Below are 18,616 nucleotides of genomic sequence, written 5' to 3' on the forward strand. Positions count from 1 at the left end.
CCGGTTCTGGGGCAGGTGGGGCCTGTACAAGAAGACCGGGATTAATGCCCTCACGGTGCTGTTGGGGAAGGTTTAAATTAGATAGGCAGGGGGGCAGGAGTTTCAGAGAGAGAAGAGAAAAACTGACAATGGGAAAGTGGGAGAAGTATTAACTGATCGGGAAGATATATCCGAGTAGTATCGAGGTAAATAGATAGAATATTTGAAATGAAAATAGTTTATTGTCACAAGTAGGCTTCAAATGAAGTTACTGTAAAAAGCCCCTAGTCGCCACATTCCGGCGCCTGTTATTTGGAGAGTTCCATAGAACTAGAGTAGGTTAAAGTTAAATAGCCTAAATCAGGATTAATGTACACGTATGTGAATTCTGTGTTGTTAATAAGATTGGTGAACTACAGGCACAGGTTGACAAATGAAATTATGATATTGCTAGAACAGAGACCTGGTACAAAGAAGGGCAGGACTGAATGCTAAATATTCCTGGGTACAAGTTATTTGGGAGAGACAGGAAAGGAAGAAAATGGGGGTGGGGGAAGAGTGGCAGTATTGATTAAATATAGTATTACAGTACTAGAGAGAGAGGATGTTCCAGAGGGGTCAAGTAGGGAATCTCTCTGGCCAGAGGTAAGGAATGAAAAAGATGCAATAACATTGGTGTGGTATATAGGCCACCCACTAGTGGATGGGAGTAGAAAAAATTATTTGCAAATAAATTAGAGAGGTGTAAGAATTCTAGAGTAATTATGATGGGGGACTTCAATTATCCAAATACAGACTGGGATAGGAATAGTGCAAAAGGACAAGGGTGAGAGTTCCTGGAGCGCGTTCAATATAATTTTCTGCAGCAGTATGCTTCCAGTCCAATGAGAGGGCAGGCTCTGTTGGACCTGGTTCTTGGGAGCAAGTTGGCCCAAATGGATCAAATATAAGTGGGAAAGCATTCAGGAAACGGTGAGAGTTTAGGTTGGCCATGGAAAAACACCAGGAAAAAATCCAGAGGAGGGATAATTAATTGCGAGAAAGCCAACTTTGGGATGAAAATGCATCCGCGTCAAGTGAATTTGAATCGAATGTTGGCGGAAAAGATGGTGGCTGAACAATGGACAACGTTCAGAGAGATGGTATTTCAGGAAATGTCAAAGTATAAGGTAGGACTAGTAAATCTAGATGAGAGAGAGATAGAGGTGAACGCCTGGATGATGAGAGAGAGATAGAGGTGAAGATGAAAAGGAGGAAGTGCCCGTATGACAGATGTCGGGTAGAAAACACAATGGAGAGTCGGGCTGAAAAAAAAACTAGAAAAGAGAGGAAGGAGCATGAAAAGAGATGGGTGGCTAACATAAACAGGATTCCCAAGTCTTTTTTATAGGTGTGTAAATAATAAAGAGGTGGTCAAAGAAAGAACAGGGCCAATTGGGGATTTTTTAAAAAGGAGGACTTGCATGTGAAGGCAGAAGTAATCGAGGTATTAAATGAGTGCTTGTGTCTTTACAAAGGAAGAGGATGCTGCCCACGTCGAGATGAGCAATGAGAGAACTAGTACATGATTTCAAAATTTGCGATACAAAGATTGGAAGCATTGTCACCTGTGATGAGTATAGTATTGAACTTCAAAAGGACCTAGACATGTTAGTGGATGGGGCAGACATGTTAGTGGATGGGGCAGACAAGTGGCAAATGAAGTTTGATGCAGAGAAGTGTGTGTTGATTGATTTTGGCAGGAAGAATGTGGAGAGATTGTATAAAATAAGGGGAGAAGGAGGTGCAGGAACTAAGGGACCTCATTGTATATGTACTTAAGTCATTAAAGGTGGCAGGGTAGGTTGGGAGAGCAGTTAATAAAGCATATGGTATGCTAGGTTTTATTACCAGGGGCATTTGAGTACAGAGTGAGGAGGTCATATTGAACTTGTATAAAACACTAGTTAGGTCTCATCTGGAGCACCGTGTCCAATTTTGGGTGCCGTACGTGAGGAAGGGCGTGAAGGCATTGGAGAGAGTACAGAGGATATTCACAAGAATGATTCCAGGGATAAACAAATGTAGCTATGGTGATAAATTGATGAGGTTGGGTTTTTCCTTGGTGAAAAAGGCTGAGAGGAGACCTGATAGAGGTATTCAAGATCCTTGAGGGTATGAAACAGGGGAAGTAGTGAGAAACTGTTCCCACTAAGAGTACATTGAGTAGAGGGCACAAATTCAAAATAGTGGGCAAAAGGAGTGAAAGTAAGCTGAAGAAAATACATTTAACCCAGAGAGTGGTTGGAGTGTGGAACTAGCTTCCTGAGAGGGGAGTGGAGGCAGGTTCGATCAAAGTATTGAAAAGGGAATTGGATTGTTATCTGAAAAGACAATGTGCAAGGTTACAGGGATAGAGCAAGGGAGGGGGACTAGATGGAATAGAGCCAGTGCAGACTCGATGGGCCGAATGGTCTCCTTCTGTACTTAAAGATTCTGTTCTTTTAAAACTGAACCAAAAGATCTGTGACCTTTCACCAGAATGGAGGAAAGTTAGAAATGCAATAGGTTTTGAGCAAGTGGGAGAAGGAGAAAGAATGATTGGGTGGAAGGTAGAGACTAAATGGCAAAAGATTTTATGATGCAAAAGTCAAAGGAGTGCTAATGGAACTAGTAAAGAAACAAAATGTGTCTAGAGCACATGTGAATGGCAGAATATTGACCGTCTGAATGCAAAGTAAAGGAATAAAGCAGGAAACCAGAAAAACAAAACCAGCAAAAATACTATAAAATAATATCTGGTATACACTACTTCAGAGAGTCGTGAACACAGCCCAGTCCATCACACGAACCTGCCTCCCATCCATTGACTCCACCTACACCTCCCGCTGCCTGGGGAAAGCGGGCAGCATAATCAAAGACCCCTCCCACCCGGCTTACTCACTCTTCCAACTTCTTCCATCGGGCAGGAGATGCAGAAGTCTGAGAACACCCACGAACAGATTCAAAAACAGCTTCTTCCGTTACCAGACTCCTAAATGACCCTCTTATGGACTGACCTCATTAACACTACAGTCTGTATGCTTCATCCGATGCCGGTGCTTATGTAGTTACATTGTATACCTTGTGTTGCCCTATTATGTATTTTCTTTTCTTCCCATGTACTTAATGATCTGTTGAGCTGCTCGCAGAAAAATACTTTTCACTCTACCTCGGTACACGTGACAAGAAACAATTCCAATCCACTAGGTGAGCTGATAGCCACCTTTGCTGTAGATTTAGTGTAACCAAAACACTGGATGGTTTCAATGGTACTACAACCCAATATAAAAATTGGGGAAGGACCATTTTTTTCTTTGTCCAAGAAAAGATGTAATGAACTATATGCAGTTTTGTAATGGGTGCTGAGGGTGTGGTCATGCATACTGTCTGTTCCAGGGATGGTGATGTCTTTTTTTTTTGCCTCAATAGATCATGGCGTGTTTGCAAGTTGCAGAATGGACTTGATGAAAATTACCGTGTCAAAAGAATTCCTGGAGGATCAGGGGCAGTCACGACTGAATCTCGTCTTGAACGATGGAGGCTGTGCAGTCAAAGAAGAGCCAAAATACTACTCATTTACCATCACTGAAAGCCAGGCTTACTGTGGAGGGCAGCTCCAGGTAAGAAAGATCTTAATCCCGCATTCAAAATCTTCCAGACCAGATCGAGAGATACTATATGTGGGGTGATTACTGCGACTGATCTATTTGAATTTTGTAATAAGTTACGCTGGATATTTCTGAAAGAACTAGTTAAAGCTGGTGACAGTAAATCCTTTCTTTAAAGCTAAGGAGATTAACAGACTTGTCTCTTTCTTTAGGTAAATGAGACGCACAAAATATTTAAACACGTCATAATTAATGAGATATATTCTGATTCTTCCATAATCAGAGAAGAGCCACTAATATTTGAAGTGAAGTGTGCCTATTTACGTAGCTCATTGGTGAAACTACCTTTAGAGGTTCCCCCACTTATCAGGTAAATGCAATCTTTTACTCTTTTTTTTAAGTCTGATAAATGTAATGATAGTCACCTATTGGTCATCAAGAGAGCGGAGGAGGTGGATGGAAACCATAAAGATAATTTTATTTCATAATGTGGAACAGAGACCACTCTAGATGGTTGGGCAACCAATCAGCATTTTTACCAAGGGAAGACTCTTTGGGAATTTGTGTAACGTGCATGTCCATACAGAGTTTAAAGTTAGTTTTACATAAGTTGGGGTTTGCATGGCTTAGCTCATTGGCTAACTATGGCTGAACTGATTTGGGGAACAGCAAGCCGAGATTAAAACGAGAGATTGATACAACGGCGAGTGGCCATTTGGCCCATTGTGCCAGTGCTGGATGGAGTGAACACTGGAACGAATGGTATGAACACCAATTTATTCCTTGTATAACAATACTCCACTCCCCGAAGAGTTTGCCTCCTCGACTTGCGTCCAGGTTGGGGTTTTTATACTGAGAAATTCCCCCAGTAAGGGGGATGCCCCGGTCCCTTTTACAGGGAAGTTCATATTCTGTGGAGGTCACAGGGAATCGGATGGTGCACACTCTGAGCGGGATCATAACATCTCTTTCCCCCTCCCCTAAGTCCAGAGAAATGTCCATGTCCACTGGCTGTGGCGAGGGGCCCCTGGTCCATTTTGCCTGAGGATGGTGTTCGGGCATCAATGGAGCAGGGCCGGGGTGGGGGGGGTGTATACCGCCCTGGGAATTGGCTGGGTTGGACCGGTGTGGCAGGTGCAGACGCAGGAGGCGGTGCCGTGATCTCATTGTTGGACATCCATCTCAGAATCGGTGTCCGAAAAAGTCTGCATCCAGCATATCTGCTTCCTGGACTTCAATGGCTGGCGGAACTGGCAGTGGCGGTGGCAATGACGTCGGAATAAGTGGGACTGGCTCATCCGGGATAGGTTCGGGCGGTTCTGGGACATGTTGGTGGACGTGGTTCACGTGGTGATTCTTCTCTTTGCCTTGTGCCCTCACAGAAGCCTGGCTCTGTCTGGGCCATTATCCAGCCCGGTATCCACCTGGCGCCCGGGCCAAAATTGCAGACGTAAACCACGTTCCTTGGAGCGAAACAACAAAGTAGGCCGCTCCTCCCCGTGTCTGATTCGGTCCGTTCCTAGCCAGGGTGGATTCTTTCCCCCAAAGTTCAGGATGATCAACCTCTGCTGTGTCCCACAAGTAGTGCAGCTGGCATGATCCCTGTGGTGGCGATAGCGTGCGGCTTGGTTCTATAACCGAACGAGAACAGGGCGAACCTGGTTTCCCAAGTCCGGGCGGTCTGCTTCTTCCTACCTCTCTTAAATGTCTGGGCTGCCTGCTCTGCCACACCATTAGAGGCCGAGTGATATGGAGAAGTCCACATGTAACTAATACCATTGGCGATCATGAAGGCCCTGAACTCCGTATTGGTAAAGGCTGCCCCGTTGTCCAAGACTAGTACTTTGGGAATGCCATGGGTGCTGAACGTTTGGTGCAGATGCTCCATGGTAGACTTCGTGGTGGTGGCCTGCATCCGGTGGACTTGAAAACTCACCTTCCTTGGTGAATGCAGACGCCGGCCCCCTTGAACCGCTGGAGACGTTCAGGTTACGCAAAGGTTCCTGGTCGGACGAATCAGAATGTTGTCAAGGCAGACAGCCACCTTGGGTAACCCCTGCAGGTCAGGGATTTTATACTAAGAGGCTCCTCCCTCTGAAAAGGGGTAAACCATGCCCCGTTTACTGGAGATTTTAGTATTTTGTGGAAATCATGGGGAACCGGATGGTGCATACCCTATGACCTCCCGGGTTGCCCCTGAAGCAACCCCCAAGTCCCAACGCACTATGGGAGGGTCCCTGGCCTTCCCTCCTCAATGCCCGCACAGGGCACCCCTCAATCATTCCTGCACTGGGCAAGGCCTTCGTGCAGCGAATTGGCACGTGGGGCCTTCCAGGGAGCCCGGACTGCAGCTGTGGTGCCCAATGTTGGCGAGGCAGGTTGAAGCTGGGTGGACGGCGAGCTGTGAGATCTGTGATTTTAATAGTGGCGTGTTAGTTCCATTCCACAGGGCCTCTGCTGCTATTCCTTGGCATGGTGGTCTTAGCCATACAGGCTGGTGTGATGGGAGGCAAGCTACCAGTGGATTTGTGTAACGGCAGGCTTGGGTTGATGTGGATGGTGGTTCTTTCAGTGTTTGCCAAGGATTAGTTGGTAGCCCTCTAGCCTCCCGAGTCAGAAGGTTGTGGGTTAAAGTCCTGTCCCAGAGATTTTAGCACAAAAATCATGGTGAGATGTGCTGCACTGTCCGTGGCCATCTTTCAGATGAGATAGCCCTGTTTACCCTGGGATGGATGTAAAGTTTCCATGCAGACTATTTTGAAGAAGAGCAGGGGGTCCTGGTGTCCTGGCCAATATTTGTCCTGCAATTAACATCTCAAAGACAGATTATCCAGTCAGTATCACATTACCGTCAGTGGAAGTTTGCTGTGCACAAATTGGCAGCTGTATTTCCTAAATTACGACAGTGACTGCATTTCAAAACTACTTCAATGGCAGTAAAGCGCCTCGAGAGATCTTTAAGTGCTTTATAGACGCAAGCCTCTGTTTTTCTTTCTGCACAAGCTACCAAACCACCTTGCGTCATCCAGCTCTCAATAGATTCCTTTCTCCCTTCTGTTTATCCAGCTTCCCTTTATTCTAAACTATTCACCTCAACTGCTCCCTGTTGCAGTGAGCTCCCTATTCTAAACATTTTCTCTTTAATTCCCTATTGGATTTATTGGTGGCTGTCATGTATTTATTTATGCTCTCTTTTATAGAGGCATTACATGTCCTTAACCTTTCACCACTGATACTTTTCGTTGTTTGCTGAAGGATGTTTAAGCCCACCGTGCGGTACAATAAAGAGAATTTCCGCTTTGCCATGTCTCTCTACAAAGATGATACTTTCACACCTGAAGCTGCTTATGGAGCAACTCCGGCCATTTGGCTGAAGGATGACCTCTATTTGGAGGTCCGAGCAGCCGAGAGCTTTGGGGCTGTGTTTGTTCTGCAGGTCGATTCCTGTTGGGCTACAACAACACCTGCCTCTCGAGGAAAGCCAACGTTTCACTTCCTCCAAGACGGGTGAGTAAAATATTTTTCGACTTGACTTGGGAACGAAAAGGTCAGAGTTTAAAACGTTGAAATTGTGCAGGGTTTGGAAGGGGGTATGGAAGGGTAAAGAAGGAGGAACCATCTCCACTGGTGGGAGATTCCGTAATCAACTGATACGGATTTCAGATAATTGACAAACTAACCAGGAGCGAGATGAATAGATTATTTCTTAATGCAGCCCGTTAAAATGATCTGGAAGCAGATTCAATAGTCAGTAGATGGCACAGGGCATGATGAGCTGAATATCCTCCTTCAGTGACGTATGATTGTTGTGGGGAAATATTGTATTGGAACTTGCTGTGGAGATTTCCAATTCAGTGTAGTCACAGTTCTCCAAAGAGCACCGATTTTAATTGGAACAGAAGAGACATTTTTCCCCCCTCTATTCTGTTTCTTGATTGGATCTTCCCAAGGTTAAAGGTCATGCGAAACCAATTGGTACAACAACCATTGCAATGCTACAGCGACAAGGCATCAATATTTTTATTACTGCCCAAGATGTGAAGATGAATCTGGTTACATCACAAACTCTTTTCTGTTCTAACATTTCGGGACGTTTTTCTTAATCTGAGTTTGGAAATTCTTTCTGATCTCTATTGCAAAGACCATATTGAAGCTGGAAACAGTCCAAAAAAGTTTCTATAGGATAGAAGTGGATAGCACTGTGGCTCCACAGCACCAGGGTCCCAGGTTTCATTCCCCGCTGGGTCACTGAATTGTCTTTGTTGAAGATAAATCATCCACCAACTACAAATGGTCAGACAATGCTTCATCCATAGGGCGGCACGGTGGCACCGTGGTTAGCACTGCTGTCTCACTGCACCAGTGACCCGGCTTCAATTCCAGCCTCAGGTGACTGTGCGGAGTCTGCACGTCCTCCCGGTGTGTGCGTTGGGCTTCCTCCGGGTACTCCGGTTTCCTCCCAGTCCAAAGGCGTGCAAGTTAGGTGGATTGGCCATGATAAATTGCCCTCCGTGACCAAAAAGGTTTGGAAGGGTTATTGGGTTACGGGGATAGGGTGGAAGTGAGGGCTTAAGTGGGTCGGTGCAGTTTTGATGGGCCGAATGGCCTCCTTCTGCACTGTTCTATGTTCTATATCCGAACTGAGCTGTCAGGAAAGACTGAACAGGCTGGGACTTTTCTTTCTAGAAAAGAGAAGGGGGTGACCTGATTATGGTGTCAGCTGTCACTCGGATGGTAACGCACTCCCCTCTTGGTCAGAATGTGGTGGGTTTCAGTCCCACCCGGGAGACCAGAGTACAAAATTCTAGGCTGAAGCCCCACTGTACTGAGGGAGAACATGAGATCTACGACCAGGTGTTAGCAATTTAGCCCCTCGAGCCTGATCTGCCGTTCAATATGCTCACGGCTGATCGCATCTCCACCTCCCTGCGCACTCTCCATAACCCTTCATCCCGCTACTAATTCGAAACCTATCTATCTCAAATTTGTTCAACGTTCCGGTGTCCACTGCGCTCTCTGGGGTAGGGAATTCCACAGATTCCCGACCCATTGACTGAAGTAATTCCTTCTCATTTTGGTTATAAATCTGCCACCCCTTAGCCTAAAACTATGACCTCTCGTTCTAGAATGTCCAACAAAGGGAAACATCTACGTCTGTCCTGTCAATCCCCTTTAGCATCTTGTAAACCTCAATTCGATTTCCTCTCATTCGAACTCCAGTGAGTATAAGCCTAAACTACTCAATCTCTCCATTGGTCATCTCCTTCATCCCTGGAAATCAATCCAGTGAATCTTCTCTGAACTGCCTCTAATGCAGTCTGGAGATCAAAAATGTGGTCACCCCAGTTGTAACGGCACTTTTATTCCATGAGCAGTGAATGCCAAAATTCCATTTGCCTTCCTTATTACCTTCACTGTCTGAGCTGCTGTCATTTTGATAGGGCAGATCCCATGGCATTATATCACGATGAGCGGGGCAATTCTCCTTATTGGACTTATTGGATTATATTTTTCCCTCGACCGACATCGTTAAAACAGATGATCTCACTTCCGGAGGCGGCTATGAAGGAGTAAGTCGCACATTTGGTGGCTCACGCTCAGGTCGGACTATTGGACCTTTTCCACCGATTTTCTACCAGACTTGAACTGTAAAACTGAAGACGGAGGCAATTGTGTACTGAATTCCCACATCGGTGCATGGAGAGAAGGACTAGAAGTGCTCGTAAAGGCAGAAACAGAAAGACCGAGAAGGCTTGGGCTGAAGCTGCAGCAGGAGACAGCGTGGCGGAGGACAGGACCTCTGGTTTGTCGACCCAGCGGTCAACGGAGCAGCTGATGCAAGTTATTCAGGAAGGCTTTGCTAAGCAGAAACGGGACTGCTTAGACCCGATAATAGAGTTGATTGAGCAGCTGGAGCTTAGATTGGACGCCCAAGATCGGACGAGCCAGAAGGTGGAGAAGGTGCTGGCTGAGCAGGAGGAACATCAAACTGCGGTGGAGTTGGAGTTGGGGATGCTGAGAGACCAGCAGAAGAAGCACCTGGAGAAGGTGGAGGACCTAGAGAATAGGTCCCGCCGGCAGAAATTAAGAATTGTTGGGCTCCTGGAGGGGTCCGAAAGAGCGGACGCTGGCGCATACATCGCAGATATGTTTTGAGTTGCTGGGGGATGGGGCATTCTCACGACCCTTGGAGGTGGACAGGGCTCACAGAGCACTCGCGAGGAAGCCGCGAACTGAAGACCCCCTGAGGGCAATGGTGAGATTCCACAGGTACTTGGGTAAGGAGCGCATTCTACAGTGGGCCAAGCAGACACTGAGCTGTAAGTGGGACAATAGTATCTTACGGGTCTACCAAGACCTGAGTGTGGAGGTGGCCAGGAGAAGAGCAGGCGTCAACCAGATTAGGTCGATCCTTTTTAAGAAAAAGATGAAGTTCGGACTGTTGTATCCGGCCCATCTCTGGGTCACGTACGAGAAACAGCACTTTTATTTCGAGTCGCCTGAGGATGCACTGGACTTCCGTGAAAAGGAAAGGACTGGTGGTGGACTGAACTTTTTAACTTTGCTGCAACGTTCATGGTTTTTTTTTCTTTTTGTTTCTCTGTTCTTTAAAATAAAGTTTCTCGTTTTGTGGAAGCTGTTTGTAATGCCTTCTGTATTGATTTGGGACCAGTGGCAGAGCTGAGTGAGTTACGGTTTTCATTTGCACTGTTCGGGGATGGAGGTGCGCTTGTTTAGATTTTGGTGTTTTTCTGTCGGGCAATTGTGTGGGGATTGTTTGTTGTTGAAGTATGTTTGTATGAGCGGGGTTGGGGAGGGAACAGTAGGTGGGAGACTATCCGGCGCCAGGGATGGGGGCCACCAAGCTAGCTGGGCGGGGTAGCTCACGGAGCGCAGTGGGGGGTGTGCATGTATCAAAGGGTTGGGCTACAGGGTGTTGTTACTAGGGTGGGGGGGGGGGGAAATGTTCTGCTGATGAGGGGGGGGACTTGGGCCAAGGGACAGAGAGGAGGTTGGGGGCGCAGGCTGCTTGGGGGCGGGCCGGTGGAGGCACGGAGCTTGGGCTGGAGGTGGGCCCAAAAAAGGGGATGGCTGATCAGCGAAGGGGTGTGTGTACAATGAGCCCCCCCCCAACTAGGCTGATCACCTGGAATGTTCGAGGGTTAAATGGGCCGGTCAAGAGGGCACGTGTGTTCGCGCATCTTAGGGGACTGAAGGCAGATGTGGCAATGTTGCAGGAGACGCACCTTCGAGTAATTGACCAGATTAGATTGAGGAAAGGTTGGGTCAGTCAGGTCTTTCACTCGGGACTGGATTCAAAGACTAGAGGAATCGCGATCCCGATCAATAAGCGGGTGGTGTTTGAGGCGGGTAGAACAGTTTCGGATGTGGGAGGTCGGTACATTATGGTCAGTGGGAAATTGGAGGGGATGCAGGTGGTATTAGTAAATGTGTATGCGCCAAATTGGGATGATGAGGAGTTTATAAAGGGGATGCTGGGAAAGATATCAGACCTGGACTCGGTCATGGGAGGGGACTTCAACACAGTGATTGACCCTGGTGCCAGCAATGGCAAAGGAACTAAAAGGGTTCATGGAGCCATGGAGATTTGGGCAGCCGAAGGTGAAGGAGTTTTCCTTCTGCTCACATGTGCATAAAGTGTACTCCCGGATCGATGTCTTCATTTTGAGCAGGGCCTTACAGGCAGGGGTGGTGGACACTGGGTACTCGGCGATCACAATCTCTGACCATGCTCTGCACTGGATTGACCTGCAGGTTAGTAAAGACAGTAACCAGTGCCCGCACTGGAGGTTAAATGTGGGACTTTTGCCTGACTAAGGGGTGTGTGAGCGGCTGAGGAAATGTATTCAGAACTACCTGCAGGTCAATGACACGGGGGAAATTTCAGCAGCGATGGTCTGGGAAGTACTGAAGGTGGTGGTCAAAGGGGAGCTGATCTCGATACGAGCCATAGGGACAGGGGAGAGACGGACCGACTGGTTAAGGAGATACTACAGATCGATAGAAGGTATGCGGAGACCCCAGAGGCAGGGCTTTTAAGGGAACGGCGGAGGCTACAGGCGGTGTTCGGCTTGTTAACCACAGGGAGGGTGGTGGAGCAGCTGCGAAAGGCGAGGGGGGCGATCTATGAGTATGGAGAGGCCAGCAGAATGCTTGCATGGCAGCTTAGAAAGAGGGAGGCAGCCAGGGATATAGGGAAAGTAAATGACGGAGATGGGAACCTGGTTGGAGATTCAGCAGGGGTGAATAAAGCGATTAGGGATTTCTACAGTAGGCTGTATAGGTCGGAACCCCCTACGGGGCCAGAGGGGATGAGGCACTTCTTGGGGGGGGGGGGGGGGGGGGGGGGGCTGAATTTCCCAAAGTTGGATTGGGGGGGGGGGGCTGAATTTCCCAAAGGTGGATGGGGAGCTGGTAGTAGGGCTGGGGGCCCCGATCGGGTTGGAAGAGATAGTGGAGGGTCTGAAGGCCATGCAGGCGGGTAAAGCCCAGGGGCTGGATGGGTACCCAGTGGAGTTTTATAAAATGTTGTCTGGGATATTGGGGCCGGTGTTGATGAGGATGTTCAATGAGGCAAGGGAAAGAGGGGTGCTGCCCCCGACGATGTCACAGGCAACAATTTTGCTGATTCTGAAGTGGGACAAGAACTCTGGGCTGTGTGGGTCCTACAGGCCGATATCCCTGTTGAATGTGGACGCCAAACTGCTGGCCAAAATGTTGTCCTCCAGGATTGAGGATTGTGTTCCGGACGTTATTGGGGAGGACCAGACGGGGTTTGTTAAGGGTAGGCAGTTGGTGGCCAATGTAAGAAGGTTGTTAAATGTGATCATGATGCCCCCGGAAGGTAGGGAGGTGGAGGTAGTGATCGCAATGGATGCAGAAAGGGCTTTTGATCGGGTAGAATGGGAGGTAGTGGGACAGTTCGGATTTGGGCGGGGCTTTATTGACTGGGTCAGGTTGCTGTATCAGGCTCATGTGGCAAGTGTATGGATGAATATGACAACATTGGACTATTTTAGACTGCACCGGGGGACGAGACAGGGGTGCCCCCTCTCCCCACTGTTGTTCGCGCTAGCTATAGAGCCGTTGGCAATTGCTCGGAGAGTCCGGGGGGGGAGGGGGGGAGAGGGGGAGAGGGGGAGGGGGGGGGGGGAGAGGAGGGGGGGGGAAGTCTTGCTCTATGCAGACAACCTGCTTCTGTATGTATTGGACCCATTAGAGGGTATGGAAGAAATCATGAGGATTCTAGGGGAATTTGGCCGGTTTTCAGGGTATAAGCTAAATATGGGGAAAAGTGACATGTTTGTGGTCCAGGCGAGGGGACAGGAGAGGCGATTGGGGGAGCTGCCGTTTAGGTTAGTAGGGGGAAGCTTTAGGTACCTAGGCATTCAAGTGGCGCAGGAATGGGACTGGCTGCATGAATTAAATCTGGCCCGGCTAGTAGACCAAATGAAGGACAATTTTTGGAGATGGGACGTGCTCCTGTTGTCATTAGCTGGGAGGGTGCAGATGGTGAAGATGACCTCCCGAGATTCCTGTTCGTGTTTCAATGTCTCCCCATCTTTATTCCGCGGTCCTTTTTTAAACGGGTCAACAAAGTGATCTCTGGCTTTGTTTGGGCGGGCAAGATCCTGCGAGTAAGGAAGGTAATGCTTGAGCGGAGTCGGGGAGAGGGCGGGCTGGCACTGCCAAATTTTAGTAATTATTACTGGGCGGCGAATATAGCCATGATCAGGAAGTGGGTGGTGGGGGAGGGGTCGGCATGGGAGCGTATGGAGGCTGCTTCATGCAAGGGAACCAGTTTGGGGGCGTTGGTAACGGCGCCTCTGCCATTCCCGCCGGCATGGTACTCCACCAGTCCAGTGGTGGTGGCGGCCCTGAGAGTCTGAGGGCAATGGAGGAGACATGTGGGAGCATTGGTCTGGTCCCTAATCTGTAATAATCACCGGTTTGCCCCGGGAAGTATGGATGGGGGGTTCCGGATATGGCGGAGAGCAGGGATTGAGGATGGGGGATATGTTTATAGAGGGAAGCTTTCCGAGTGTGAGGGTGCTGGAGGAGAAGTTTGGGTTGGCGAGGGGAAACAAATTCCGGTATCTGCAGGTGCGGGACTTCCTACGCAAACAGGTGTCAACCTTCCCGCTCCTACTGTTAAGGGGGATTCAGGACAGGGTAGTTTCCAGAGGGTGGGTAGCAGAAGGGAGGGTCTCGGACATTTACAAGGAACGTATGGGGTCGGAGGAGACGCAGACCGAGGAGCTGGGAGAAGAGATAGAGGATGGTCTATGAGCGGATGGGTTGAGTAGAGTCAACTCGTCCGCAACATGTGCCAGGCTCAGCCTGATACAATTTAAGGTCATTCACCGGGCTCATATGACAGTGGCCCGGATGAGCAGATTCTTTGGGGTGGAAGACAGGTGTGCAAAATGTGAGGAGGACCAGCGAACCATGTCCACATGTTCTGGGCATGTCCGAAGCTTAGGGGATTTTGGCAGGGGTTTGCAGATGTCATGTCCACGGTGTTAAAAACAAGGGTGGCACTGAGTCTAGAGGTGGCGATGTTCGGATGTCGGAAGACCCGGGAATCCAGGAGGAGAAAGAGGCAGACATTCTAGCCTTTGCTTCCCTGGTAGCCCGGAGACGGATACTATTAGCTTGGAGGGACTCCAAGCCCCCGAAGTCGGAGACCTGGCTATCAGACATGGCTAGCTTTCTCTGTTTGGAGAAAATCAAGTTCGCCTTGAGAGGGTCACTGTTAGGGTTCGCCCGGAGGCGGCAACCGTTCGTCGACTTCTTCGCGGAGAATTAATCGTCAGCAGAAGGGGTGGGGGGTTAGTTTAGCTTGAGAGTAGGGGGTTAATAAAGGTGGGACCTGTAAGGGAGGGAGATGGCTTTTGCACTATGTTTATAGTTTCATGTACATTGTTTATTTTGTTGTTATACCAAAAAATACCTCAATAAAACGTTTATTAAAAAACCCCCAGATGATCTGGTCATTGTAAAATTGCTGTTTGTGGGATCGTGCTATGCACAAATCTCCTCTTCTACGTTACAACGGTACCTCCTTTCCTTGGATTGCTACCTTGCCGTGGTGGAGAGGCTTGCACGTTCAGTCGATCCCAAGAGCAATGTTGTTGGGAGTCTTAAACTCTTTGCAGGGTCACCCATGATGGTAAAGTCGGTGGGGAGGAACCAGACAAGGTGCAATACAAGTCCACAACGGCAGATCAGGTGGGAGATACTCGTATCAATGGGAGATACTCGTATCAATGGCGGATCCCAGTCGTCTAGGCTCCTTTGCCACTGGACCTGGACCCAAGGATCGTATGAAGGGACACAATTTTTCGAAGACTCCCAACGGTAAGAGGAGGTGGAAATGGAGCCTGAGAAAGGAACACCAGTGAGCTTGAATATAAGGACCGATCCCACCTCCAGGAAACACCTGCCAAGTGTGCGGTCGAAGATGCTGCTCTAGGATTGGGTCATCACACATGCAAGAACCAACAGACCGCACGACCAGCAACATGGAGTTTCGTATGTGGACAATCATACTCGTTAGCAAGTGACTGCCAAGAAGAAGACAACAGTGACTAGGCTTAAAGTATTTAATTGACTGTGAAGTACTTCGGAGTGTCTTTGATACAAACTTTCAAATAAAGCTTTCCTCTGATACATGTAAAGAATATGGGGGCCGGGGGGGGGGGGGAAGGGAGAAGAGAGAAGAGGAGTCCAAAATAATGGGCCATTTATACAAGATAGCCACATATAAATCAAGTAGAACATTCAGGAGAAACTTATTCACCCAGAGGGGTGTGGTGGGAATGTGGAGCTCACTGCCACAGGAGTGGTTGAGGCGGATAGTTGCACTCCAGGAAGGGAGAAAGGAATAGTTGATGGGATGAGGTCTGTGTGGAGCATAAACACCAGCAGAGTGCAGGTGGGCTGAGTGGCCTGTTTCTGTGCTGCGCAATAAAAAAAAAATTTAAATTTTTTTTTTTTTTTTTTTTTTTTTTTTTTTTTTTTTTTTGTTCCATAACTTGATCTCTCCATAAGTGCCAAGGATGAGATGACTTCGTTGAGTCTTACTGCACACTATAATCTATTCTGGGCAAGAGTTTAAAAAGTAATATTTTTCCCTTTTTCCAATAGCTGTCCTGACGATGAAACTTTCAGATGGCATTCTGTAAATGGTGCTTCCAGCAGGAGTCGATTTTCCATTAAAATGTTTCACTTTGTCGAACTGGCAAACCATCCCATCTATCTTCACTGTCAGGCCAAGATATGTCCTATTGGGGCTGCTGATTGCTTTGTGGTAAGTTAACCATTTAAATATACCTCATAGTAACCAGGATGGGAATATTCATAGAAAATTTGGAACAAGGGTAGACCATTCGGCCCTTCAAACCTGCTCTGCTATTCAATAAGGTCATGGCTGATCTGATTGTGGTCTCAACTCCACCTTCCTGCCTGCTCCCAATTGACTCCATTGTTGATCAAAAAATCTTCACAATGACCCAACCTCCACTGCTCCCTGGGAAAGAGAATCCCTCAGAATAACAACCCTCAGAAAATGTCTTCTTCTTCTCCATCTTAAAATGGGGACCTCTGATTCTTAAAACTGTGTTTCCCCCTAGTTCTAGTCTCCTCACATTGCACACATCCTTCCAGCATCCACTGTCGATGGATCTTTTATGTTTCAATAAGATCTTCTAAACTCTAATGAGTGCAGACTCGACCTGTTCAGCAGTTCTTCATAAATTAATTCCCTCCCTGCCCACCCTCCCGGAATGAATCAAGTGAACCTTCTCTGAGCCTTTTGTAACACAATTTCATCTTTCGGCAAATGAGACCAAAACATTGCACTGTATTCCCATATGTGGTCTCACAGCTGCAGTAAAACTTAGTTTGTGGAGTATATAAAATACTGAAGGGTTTAGACAAAAAGAGGAACTGTTTCCAATGGGTGATGGGTCAGCGGGCACAGCGGAATAAATTGGCAAAAGAACCAGAGATGACATGAGGAAACATCGAGTGGTTTGAATTTGGAATGCACTGCCTGATCGAGTTGGGACAGATTCAATAGCAGCCTTCACTTGGATAAAGATTGTAGGAATATGTTGAAAGGGTTCAGAGGAAGTGGGACTGATAGGATTGCTTTTCAAAAGAGACAGCACCGGCTCGATGGGCCAAATTGTCTCATTCTGTGCTGTACTATTCCACGATTCTAGTGTTGACTCTTCCCATCTGGTAAGTTTTTGTTTATTTTATGCATCAATTGTTGAAGTATTCTCTTCCCCTCCCAGGAATGTCCAGCTGTCCAGATTCCCAAACGACTGGAGCGGGGTGCATTAGCTACGGCTTCCGAACCTATGAATGGGATTGTCTCTGTAGGACCTATCGACCTGTGGCACACCAGTCTGAGAATTGCAGCAACAAACTGCAAGTACCAAGGAACAATTCCATATATTGAAGCCATCAGTAAAACTCTGTCGCACACAACCTGCTTGATTGCAAAAAGTCCCCAATGCCGGGTGTAGTATAAGTGTTTGGCAAAGGGTTAGTGTGGGACTGATTACAGTACTGCCCACAGTGTAATGTAAAGGAACACATGACCCTAGTCTAAAGGTCAGTCTTGTATTGGACAGAGACGTGTGTAGAGGCAAGCATGGAGACAGGTTCCAGCTTAGACCTTATAAAATATATGTAAATTGCTACTAGTAGTTAACAAACACTTATTGTTAAACTATGCAAGGTCCGAGCCTCTTCATGGGACCTACCGAATTACACATTTTATAACTGGATTTTGTAGCAAAGTTTTGAGTTGAGATTTGATGTAAAACTTCAGTAAGGTGACCATTGAAGTGCTGTGTGGAAGTGTGGTCTCCACGTCATAGGAAGGAAATCAAAACCACAGAGGGTACATCACAAAGCTCACCAAGATGCTGCCTGGTATGATGAGTGGAAAGAATATAATGCATGAGATTTAAAGGGTGATTTCAGTTTTAGTGTTTAAAGTTACAAAGAGATCATAGTATTATTGAATTTTGTTACACAGATGTAGCTGGCCAATTGACTTATTCTGTTTCTGAGGCAGTTGTCCCCACCCCACTTTTTGTCAGAAACTATGCAAGTTCCTGGAGTACTTACCCAACTCCCCTTTCAATTATTTATGGAATCCGCTTCCACCGTCTTTTCCAGGTAGAATGTTCCAGATTCTGAGAACTCTTGAAGTGATTACTTTCCTGTAGTGAAGCTGTGAGGGATCCTGAGTGTCATGCTGAATGCAGGGGATTTTGAACAGTAAAACCGGAGAAACCTATTTTAAATGGTTGAGGTTGAGTACAATTGCAGTTGGTGATTGAAGCAAAGAACTTTCACTGATGTTTAAGTTATAAATGTCGGCCAGGAAACTGTGAAATAGTGCAGTCAAATCTACCACGTGAGGGGGCAAAATAGATTGTTTAATATCTAATCTGACTGCGGTACAGCACTCCCTCAGTACTGCACTGGAGTGTCTGTAGATCGTGGTGCTCAAGCCTCTAATTTGGACTTGAGACCAAAACCTTTAAGGCTTGGGGGAAAGCTGCGAACCACCGCTTAAAATCTTGGCAGTCAGGAAGGGAATGAAATGCTAAATGACAGATAATTATTGGGGCAGGTGAACCATGAAGCTGTTTTTAAAAGAAATCTATTTTGTGTGCAACTGGAGCCAATATGTGTTTTTGTTTTTGTTTGCAGGGCAAGATTTGAAAGTTCTCCTCTGGGTAGCAGGTGGGATAATAGGAACAACGCTGCTGCTCGTGGTTTCAGTTTTAATGAAAAAGATTATGATTCACAACACACTGCCTGGAATGGCTGAGCGCTCAATTCAACAACCGGCAACTTCTGCCCTTTAAGAAGAAGCTCGTAGAATTTCACAACCTGTTTAAGTCTAAATTCAGATTTGTGTATCCAGAGCTATGTTTACTATAATAAAGGACAATGAT

At 47.2% G+C, this 18,616-nt stretch overlaps 1 protein-coding gene across 1 annotated transcript in view; it reads left to right on the forward strand.

Annotated features, from left to right (window-relative positions):
- Window positions 1-18,616, forward strand: part of LOC140395964 (uncharacterized) — a 46,456-nt gene extending 27,840 nt beyond the window's left edge. The window contains exons 14-19 of the mRNA XM_072483993.1: window positions 3,430-3,620; window positions 3,821-3,978; window positions 6,864-7,115; window positions 15,780-15,942; window positions 16,934-17,073; window positions 18,369-18,616. Coding sequence (XP_072340094.1) covers window positions 3,430-3,620; window positions 3,821-3,978; window positions 6,864-7,115; window positions 15,780-15,942; window positions 16,934-17,073; window positions 18,369-18,489 — 1,025 coding nt within the window. The 3' untranslated portion in view covers window positions 18,490-18,616. The remainder of the gene's footprint in view (window positions 1-3,429; window positions 3,621-3,820; window positions 3,979-6,863; window positions 7,116-15,779; window positions 15,943-16,933; window positions 17,074-18,368) is intronic.

This window comes from Scyliorhinus torazame, chromosome 19, assembly GCF_047496885.1.
Source record: "Scyliorhinus torazame isolate Kashiwa2021f chromosome 19, sScyTor2.1, whole genome shotgun sequence".
NCBI classification, from domain to species: Eukaryota; Metazoa; Chordata; class Chondrichthyes; order Carcharhiniformes; family Scyliorhinidae; genus Scyliorhinus; species Scyliorhinus torazame.